The sequence below is a fragment of the Octodon degus genome, unplaced genomic scaffold (assembly GCF_000260255.1).
Source record: "Octodon degus isolate 3935 unplaced genomic scaffold, OctDeg1.0 scaffold00021, whole genome shotgun sequence".
NCBI lineage: Eukaryota > Metazoa > Chordata > Mammalia > Rodentia > Octodontidae > Octodon > Octodon degus.
Genome location: NW_004524597.1, coordinates 13,369,564 through 13,379,439, shown reverse-complemented (window position 1 = coordinate 13,379,439; position 9,876 = coordinate 13,369,564). Strand labels below are relative to the sequence as shown.

At 48.3% G+C, this 9,876-nt stretch overlaps 1 protein-coding gene across 1 annotated transcript in view; it reads left to right on the top strand.

The window, feature by feature from the left end:
* The window catches only part of Cdc45 (cell division cycle 45), a 41,493-nt gene extending 33,007 nt beyond the window's left edge, over nucleotides 1-8,486 (top strand). The window contains exons 14-19 of the mRNA XM_004627981.3: nucleotides 2,200-2,338; nucleotides 2,417-2,500; nucleotides 3,750-3,868; nucleotides 4,051-4,127; nucleotides 5,935-6,001; nucleotides 7,189-8,486. Coding sequence (XP_004628038.1) covers nucleotides 2,200-2,338; nucleotides 2,417-2,500; nucleotides 3,750-3,868; nucleotides 4,051-4,127; nucleotides 5,935-5,999 — 484 coding nt within the window. The 3' untranslated portion in view covers nucleotides 6,000-6,001; nucleotides 7,189-8,486. The remainder of the gene's footprint in view (nucleotides 1-2,199; nucleotides 2,339-2,416; nucleotides 2,501-3,749; nucleotides 3,869-4,050; nucleotides 4,128-5,934; nucleotides 6,002-7,188) is intronic.
* The last annotated feature ends 1,390 nt before the right edge of the window (nucleotides 8,487-9,876 follow it).

The following is a 9,876-nucleotide window of genomic DNA, read 5'->3' as shown; positions in this document are numbered from 1 at the left end:
GCCCTGGGGACAAGGCCAGCACAGCACAAGGGGGATCAAACCACCCCTGTGTCTGCATCAGCAGGTGCTTTAATCTCCTGAGCTATCTGGCTGGCCCCGTAATACATTTTTGTCTCTATTTTCTCTTTGTTTTTTTTTATTGTTTCGTCCTTGCTTAATTGTTACTCCATTCTCAACAGTTTGTCCTCAGTGAAAGGCCCAGTGCAGAAAGTTATGGAGAGTCAGGAGGGACTTATACGGGGTGCACTTCTCTGGCCCCTTATACTCTAAGCCTGGCCCTTTGCATTTTTCCTCTGCCCCTTACACTTTAGATGCTTGCACACTGTGTTGGCCCATTGGACTCACCTGCTTTTCTCAGTTTGAGTGACTATTCTCCAGAGCCTGGAGTTTTTAATTGTTTTTATGACTCACCACCTCTCTGTTTACTCTCACACAGATGTTGACAATATACTAGCCTTATAGCCGGCTGGTGGTCTTTTCCTACCTGCTTACATTTTGGAGTCTGGGGAATGCTCAGGCCCACCCTAACCTGGCTGTTCAGGTGGGCTACCCATTGTCACCGTAAATGTCCCTTGTCTGCATCTCTGTAGTTAAAGCCAGCATTTCTTAGCATTCCTTGTCTTTTTTTCATTCACCCCATCATTTTACTAGAATATAGCACTCAACTGATTTCAAGGAAAGGGGATGGAGATGTAGCACAGAGGCATAAGCACCTGCCTGGCAAGTGCAAGGTCCTGAATTTGATCTCTGGTATCAAAAATAATAATAATAATAATAATAATAATAATAATAAATAAATAAATAAATACATAGAAACTGATTTCAAAGAAAGGGTGAGCATAAAGTAAACTTTCTGAATTCTGATTCTAACAATATGAGTTTTCTATCCATCTGACTTTTGATTGAGCTCATAAGGAACTGGAGATTGAGGGGATTTCTGAAAACTGGATTCCATTATGCCTGTCTTCCAGCAGCCAGTGTTATGTGAATAAGAAGTCTGGGCTATTTTGAGTTTTGTTTCTTTGTAAATGCCCAACCCCATCCTTACCTCCAGAAGTTTTTAGGATCTCCATTTGTGGTTTTTAGTATTCAGCAATTTTGTAGTGCTTTGTCTAGGTATATCCTATTCCATGCATTTCACTATATTCTCAGGTTCCCCTTTCCACCTATAAAGCCAGGTCTCTTAGCTGCAGGAATGCTTTTCTTTCTTGCTTTTTTTTTTTTTTTTTTTAAGGAATGCTTTTCTTACTATTTCTTTACTAAACATCTCCACACAGATACACACACACACACACACACACACACACACTTTTTAATCTTGCTTTCTGGCCTTCCTGGAATAATATTTTGTCTTATATTTTTACCTTTTATTTTCTATGATTTTGTTTTGTTATAGACAGTAAGGAAAGTTTTCTTGACTTTGTCCTCTAGGTTTTGAGTGAACTTTTTTTCAATTACTTTAATTTCCATGTACACTTTCTAGTTTCTGATGGTTCCTTTTTTTATAGAATCCCATTCTTGGTTTAGGAATGTAATAGATGCCCGAATCTCTGAAGATAGTAGATTTCAAGATTTTTTTAGTTTCTAAATTGTGTTTCATCCCAGGGTCATGTTTTAGGGCACAGGTGTTTCCTAAATGGTCTATGTCTTTCATGTTCAGGAAGGGGCTATGGAATCTTGGCAGAGCTCTGGGCATGTGGGCACAGCTTGCTGGCCAGAACACCACTTCATCCTAGTATGTAGGCTGCCAAATATGATATATTGGTACTCTTAAGCTGGACATGGAAGCTGTGCTTGAAGGCCCTACTAGAAGGTTCTTTCATGTGTTCAGAGGGGAGCCTTCCCTTTTGGAGAGGAAGAATACGCATCTGTCTGTTGGATGGAGGAGTTCCCAGTGCTCCCCCACCCACAGCCCTAGCCTCCCCTTTGTCACAGTCCTCTGGACACCTTCCTATGACCTTTGCAGGATCTTCAGTCTCCTGGTGCCAGCACTCTTCCCACCTCTCATTTCTATCACTCTGAGATATACTTCTTTTTATTCTTTCTTTTCATCTGAAAGGGACTTTAAGGAGAGAAAAGATAAATTCTTATTCTCAGATCTCTTCCTGAACCAGGAACCAAGTGCTCTATTTGTGACTTAGATATTTTACCAAGAGTTCCTAACAAGCAGTGTCTAAGGTGAATGTTGCCTTCTTACAGGAATAACCTGGACAAGCTGTACCTGGGCCTGGAACTTGCCAAAAAGCAACTGCAAGCCACGCAGCAGACCATTGCCAGCTGCCTCTGCACCAACCTCGTTATCTCCCAGGGGCCTTTCCTCTACTGCTCACTCATGGAGGTCAGGCTTCCCCAGATGCTTATGTGCCGAGCCATTCCTGCTAGTAACCTCCTCTGACTGCTTGTCTCCCCATCCTAGGGCACTCCAGATGTTGTGCTGTTCTCTAAGCCAGTCTCCCTGAGCCTGCTCAGCAGACACCTGCTCAAGTCCTTTGTGTGTTCGGTGAGGAGCCAGGCGGGTGGGGCATGAGTGCAGGAGGGCAGATGCTTGGTGAGTGCTCTGAACCTAGTGATAAGACAGTGTCCTATAGGTACCTATAGTTATTCACCAACAGTAGGGGCTGAGAGTATCCCTTGTTTTCTCTGAGCTGTATTGTCCTCAACTGACCTCTAGGAGCCTTCTGCTTCCCACAAGTCCTGACTACATCATTTGCTATCCAAGTGGCTCAAAAAAGTAAAGAGAGGCTACACAGAGTAGTGGGGTGAGGGCTTAAGTTTAGAGATAGAGCAAGAAAAGATGGAGTTGATTATAACCCTGACTTGTTTTCTAACAAGTGTGTCTCTTAAGCTAACTTTTTATATGTAAGTTTATCTTTCATGTAGTCTGACATGCTTCTTCACTTTGGCTTGGAACACAGTTGTAACTCAGCTGGTATTTACTCAGGGGTTTATGCAAATACTACATAATTTTATGTAGGAGACTTGAGCCTCCTAGGGCTTTAGTATCCATGGGGATCCTGGAACCAATCCTCAGTGGCTACAAAGGGATTACTGTAATGTCAGAAGGCGAACTAGGAGTCAGACCTGAGCTTTAAAGCCTTCTAGGCTCAGTTCAAATCTCAGCCCCTTCATTTATCATTGTGTGATGTACGATAGAGATTTCTGAGTCTGTTTCTTCCACAAAATGGGTAAATATCCACCTCACAGGATCCATTCATTGAGTAATTATCACATGTTAAACCATTTGTGTAGAGTGACCTGTCCTCCAGTTCGCTCCTCAGTCTGCATAAATACTTTTAGCCACATAGATTGAAGGGTTGTGGGAGCTTTGGGTTCAGTAGTAAGGAAAGCACTCAGTCTCCATCCTGAGGCAGTGAGCATGCAGGTGAGGGGACCACATGAAGAGTCAAGGCATGTAGTTTTAGATAGTGGCTCACACAACAGAGAAAGTTACAGGAGAAGAGGTTCTGGAGGGGTTGACAGCTGCAGCAGGACCTGAAGGAGGCGATGGGGGAACCGCAAGGCAGAGCCTCTGTAGGAAATAGCCAAGATACATTGGGGTGAAGCTGGATAATAGAAATCTGGTTCCAAAGCACCATGTGGGGACGCTAGCATCTCCTCTGGTGATGGACAGTACCTGGAGGATTTTGGGGAGTGGCCCAGAACAGTGGGTGTCCTGGGTACTAGATGGCGTGTACTGCATGGAGCTGGATCTGGCTATGCTGTAACTGAGGGTACCCTTATCTCTGTAGACAAAGAACCGACGCTGTAAGCTGCTGCCTCTGGTGATGGCCGCCCCTCTGAGTGTGGAGCAGGGCACAGTGACCATGGTGGGCATTCCCCCGGAGACCGACAGCTCAGACAGAAAGAAGTGAGCATTGTCTACTTACCTGAGAATGGCAGGGATGGAAGAAGAGCTTTGGATAATCTGCACATTGGCCCATTAGTCCTGTGCCTTAGTTGAGGGATGTTTGGCCTTCAGTGTCTGTCAGGGGAAAGAAAGGGCCCTCTGGAGGTGGCCTGGCCTCTAATATGTCTGTCCTGTATCTGCAGCTTTTTTGGACGAGCGTTTGAAAAGGCAGCAGAAAGCACCAACTCCCGGACACTGCATAACCACTTTGACCTCTCAGGTGGGAGTCCCAAGTGTTTGACCATGCTTTTGCCATCTTGCAAGGTCAGTGATGGCCTAGCAACTAGATCAGCTGGTGCTAATTAGCCCAGCCTGGCCAACAGCTCTCTTGTTCTCCTAGAACCAGTCCAGGCAAAGCTGCTCCCAGAGACTCAGGGTGCTCTAGCTGTGGCCTGACAGCCCACCAAAAGATCCAAATACTGGCTGGAGGCATCTTCTGGACCCAGCCTCACCACTCAGGGTCATATCTCCAGTGCCCTGGAGTGGGCAAGGAAACAGCAGGGCTGCAGCAACCTGACTGAATGTTCCACCATGTTATGGGCCAGAGCCTGTGTCATTGTAGAAAGTCTTGCCTGAGGCCACAGCATGATCCCAGTATGAGGGCTTGACTCCTGGCCCCTCTGTGCGTTGAGTGAGCCCCGCACATGACAGTGAGAGGATACAAACTGGCAACAGCTTCCTCAGATGCCAACCTGGTACATGGTCTGTGTTTAGCTATATTTGCCTTTTATTCTTAACATTTTAAACTAAAACAGACTGATCACTGCTCTTCTCTAGTGAGGTAGGACTGCAGAGCACAGCTAGACTGGATGGTTTATACAGGTTATTTTCTCACAGCCTTAGAGGCTGGATCCCTGAGACCACAATGTCAGCCAGATTGCTTCCTTCCGTAGCCTCTCACCTTGGGTAGATGGCTGTAGTCTCCCTGTAGCCTCACATGGTCCTTTCTTTATGTACCTATATCCTGATCCTCTTAGAAGGACACCCGGCACACAGGATTAGGAGCCACCATGAATGTGTCATTTTACTTCATTCACCTCTTTGAAGGCCCTGTTTCCAAATCCAGTCCCATTCTGAGGGATGGAAGTCAGAGTTTCAGCATGGAAATTTGGGTGATACAGTTCAGCCTATAAAACACCTTAGTACTTTCTCTGAATTTCTCAGCAAGGACCTTTTCTTACATCATTACCTTCTGACTCTGTCCTATGAGACCCAGTCTATGTTCAGGTTGTTTGGCTTTCTGAAGCCTGCTTCCTTGTACCAGAGCAGTTACATTGTGGGGTTGTGTGGTATCCATCGCACCAAGCAACAGCCCCTACTTCCTCTTTACCCCTCATGTAGGAGCAATTGATTACAGCTGGCTACACACAGTGTCCCACCTCCCTTATACAAGGGAGGATTTGGGGCCTGCATGGTTGAGGCCTAGAGAGGCCTAGAGAACCTCAGGTGAGAAGTGTGGAGTGAGCTGTGGCCAGTACCTTCCTGGATAGGCTGGGCCTGGCTGTGGACCTTTGTCAAGATAAGCTAGCTCTGTTTCAGGGCCTGGTTTTGTTCTGACTGATGAAGGTTCACATGTTTGGCTGAGCTTGATGGCTCTTCAAGATGCAGGCAGTTTGTATTATAACCCATTCCACAGCAGACACTGAAACTGTGGTAGTGGGCAGAGCAGACTAAAGAGGACTCCTGCCCCACCTTGGACTTCTCACACCTACAGTGGGGGCAGCCCAACTCTCTGCAGATCTGTATTGTTCTGAGTTACATTAACCTTCTGTTAGCTGTTATTGCCTGTCGCTGGCTGCCCAGAGGGGCTGTCTTGAAGGTCACTGCTCTGACCTCTCCACCTGTGCAGCCAACAGATGGAGAGATGAATCCAAAATACCTAGAATATCCCAGGCCGTGGAAGTTCCTGCCCAGTATGGAATGCAGTAGAGGGTTTCTCCCCGAGAATGTCAGGAAGAGGGAGTACATGTGCCCTGCTTGTTTTTCTCACTCCCTTGTTAAAAGATGTTTTTCTTTCATTACTTCAGTAATTGAGCTGAAAACTGAGGATCGGAGCAAGTTCCTTGATGCTCTCGTCTCCCTGCTGTCCTGAGGGTGAGCTGTGGGGTTGGGGAGGTCCTTGGGATGGTGGGCCAGCTGCCTTATCACAGGCCTGCCTTGACTCTGGCTTCGGCCCTCCCTCAGTGGAGACTTTTACTTGGGTTTTGAATCAGAGCTGGGTACTTGAGATTTGGAGCCAACACATTTTTCCCAAGAATGTCTGTCCTCAGGCTGCCAGCAGGACCACAATGGGGCATTTTTGAGGAAGCTAATTTCATTAAGCCCCTTTGATCCCTTCAGAAAAACTTGGCATTCACCCTCTGACCACACTGCAGGGCTGGGCATTGTGTATGCAATGCGTGTGACATGCAGTCCTTGGTGCTACCCCCAGAGGCCACCTAGAGCCTCCTGCCCACACAGTCTTCATGTCAGGCCCCAGGCTGGAGCCCAGAGTCAGCTGTCAGGTCTTCTGTATGTGAGACTCTTGAGAAAGCAAAGTTGTTGGCAGCTGCTTGGCTGCAAATTGTAAAATGTCAGTTCTTTGTGAGCCATTAGCAGTACACAGCTATGCTGAGAGGATGTGCTGTTGCAGGCTACTCACAGGCACGCCGACTGACCCAGCACACCTCAATCTGGCCCTTCCCACTGCCCCACCTGATGCCCCTTGGGAAATGATAGGTGGGATCCTTCCCTTTGTCTGTGTGGCAGTCTCATCCCAGGACTTCCATAGTGGAAACCACACCCAGTGTTGCCTCTCCCAGAGCTCTGCTGGAGGCTATTCCCTTGGCAAATGGCTCTTCCAAGGCACTGATGTAGGGGGTTCTCTCAGCCCCTGTTCCCCCATCCATAGTGAGTTGGCAGCTAGAGGGGACAGGTACCAGATTGGCATAAAGCCCTGGGAGATAGAGTGGAAGGAAGACTGGCCAGAAAAGGAGAGAGATCTCTATGAGTCCAGCATGACACTGCCTCAGGCAGGAACGTACGCCTGGTGAGAGAGCTACAGATGAAGAGATGCTAGAGGCCACGAGCATATTCAGGGCTGTCACTCTGGTGACAGCTTGGACCTAGGCTGAGTGTGCAATGAAGGCCGTGGGTGCCTTGGTGGATCTGGGATGACCCTCTACCCCCACACACTTGCCCTTACCCCCAGCTTTGAGGCTGCTGAGAAGCAGGCCTGTGTAGTGTGTTACATTTAGGGAAACAACAGAATTGTTTGCAACTTACTTTTTTTTCTTTTCCAGAATTTGATTTTTTCAGAAATGACTTCCTTCTCCTTATTTATATTACCTGGCTTTTATTTAGATTGTAAGTTATGGACATTTTCAAATGCAGTGATGGCGGTTTTAATAAAATAAAATAAAATGCTTCTTTTAGTTTCTATTCCGCTTCCTGGCTCTGGTCTTGAGCCCAGAGCTTGGGTATAGCCTGAAACTTCCTGGGGTCCAGAGTACCTGTGGTCCTATGCTCCCAGCATCCTCTATGCTGACCAGGAAGCACAGGATGTGGCCTTCAATGGCAGTAGAAAGAGACCAAGACCCTTCAGCACCTACTTCTCTTCACAGTCCCTGAACCAACCACTGCCCAGCAGTGCCACACGGGACTTGTTCTGTCTACCTGCCCATTGCTTCTTTCTGTCCAGCTGGCCTTGACAACAAGAGCTCAGCTGGCTGAACAAGTCCTGCATGGAGGCAGAGTGTCTCCCAGGCCTTGCCATTGGCATCACTCACATCCTTGTTACAGAAGATCAAGCTTGTTGGGACTTCAGCAGTCTCCACAGGCCCAGAACATCAAGAGCTTCCCAGTCAGAGGAGCCTTGGGGTCAGCTGTCCCAGCCCTCCCAGATGTCCCCTGAGCACCATGAATGTGAAGGGTTTGGGGGGTAAGAAGAGTGTGGTTCATGTTTCCTGCCCTCCCACATGAGCTGTTCCCATGAGCCTTCTGTGGCCACATCCTGGGGACACAAGTGCTGGGGTGGCAGGTGGGTTGGAAAAAAGATCACCTGTGAGGTGATCATGGATTGCTGAGGAAGGCATTGTTTGATGCAGCCCTTGAAGTCAGAAGTGTTCAGGGCAGGTTTAAATTAGTGGGAAAAGTCCACAAAGAATGGTTTAGAAGTGAGGCCACACTAGGTAGGTCTGTCCTTGAGGAAGGGCAGTGGGCACAGTGGGGCTGGAGCTGTGTGACTGGCTTGTCACCCCCATCTTCTTGTGGTGCCAGTTACCAGTTGGAATTAGCCCCTGCCCTTCCCAGCACAAGTCAGGTGGATGGTAGCCTGCTCTCCAGGTCCCTCAGGTACCTACTATGCCCATTTGGAAAAGCTTTGAGCTGTGTAGCCACCTTGAATACAGAGCACTTGCAGAGAGGAATTATGTGGCATGAACCCCCAGGGAGCCCCTGGCTACACATCCTGACCCCTGCACTACCCAACTGCAGATGTATCAAGTTTTATCTGGTCCCACTTAGGTCTTGACTCCAGGATCACATAACCTAGACTGGGGCTGTTTTTAGTCCCTGCTGTACAGCCTGAGGTAGGGCTGAGTTGAGGCCCTGCTGAGGACCTCTGTAGCTCATCCTGTTGTTAGGCTTCAGGCCATTGGAACGTTTAGCCCCCTTGGAAGTCCTAACTGCAGCTCCCCTGTGGGTTTGACAGTTTGGCATGAGCCTATATCCTGAGAGTTCTCCTCCATGTCAGAAACTTGGCCATACTTGGGGGGCTGTGCTACTGGATATGGCCCAGGTGTTTCTGAATAGATTCTCAAGACCAGGGCTTGGGGCAAATGCCAAGCCTTCTTGCTGACTGACTTTGAGCACCTTGCTTTCTTCATCCCTATCTACTGTTCTCTCCTACTGCTGGCCTTTGGGCAAAGGTAAAAGTACTCCAGTTCAGAGTGTCCAGAACATGGGCTGGGGACATAGCTTAGTGTCTAGGCACCTGCCTGGCAAGCACAAGAACCTGGTTTTGATCCCTGGTACCACATGCCTTGACAGTCCGGAACCCCAGGTGCACCATGCCAGCCACCAAAACCAGGCATGAGTGGAGCACGCCTGTAATCCCAGTGCTGGGGAGGCTGAGATGGGAAGATCATTACAAGTCTGAGCTGCATAGCAAGACCCTGTATCAAATAAATAATTTTTTTTTAATGTTTCAAATAAAACTGTTGAGAACAGTGTTGGAAACAGCTCGGTGACTAATAAATTGGTCTGTTCTCCTAGGAGCTGTCCTGTGTTTCTGCTTCCCTGTCTCCCAGTAGTTAAGTTACTCAGGGTACTTCAGTAGAGCCAGCACAGAGGTGCAGATACCTGGCACCAGTCTAGGATGGGCATAGACTCTGCAGCCACACTGACTGGTAGAGGAGCAGGACAAGAGTCTGGAGTCAAGCTCAGGCACTCTGGGCAATGGGCCCCTCCCCATGGCAACACTTGACCTGCAGCAAGCCCTGCTAGAACCAGCTTGCATCCTGGATTCAGTCCTTACTACCCCATTGTTAAAGTGGGCCTCTGTTACACAGATGATAATGGTTCTCAGAGCAAGGCAAGCCCTAGAGGGGAGGTGGAAACCTCACCCTGTGCTCTCTGTAGGAAAGTGGGTCTCTCCTGGAAGAAATTAGCCTGACTATCCACCCACACTCAGCCCTTCCTCTTCCCAAGTCCCTAGGACCGTGAGTGTCCAGTTTGGTCCTCTGCTGGGAACTCTGCTCCCCCGCAGAAGTGCACAGGGGTCATCCCACTTTGCTGAGTTGCAGGGAGCTATCTTCACATCTGATGGGAAGGTGACCAGGTGACAGGGAAGGCAGGAAAAGTTCATGATCCTGGGGATGGGGGGTTGGTTTGCCATCCCTGAGAGCTCTCTATAGGAACCTCTAGTGGGGAATAGGGGAGTAGGGGTACTGGGCATAGGGATGAGTGCACAGAGGACAGGACACACGTGG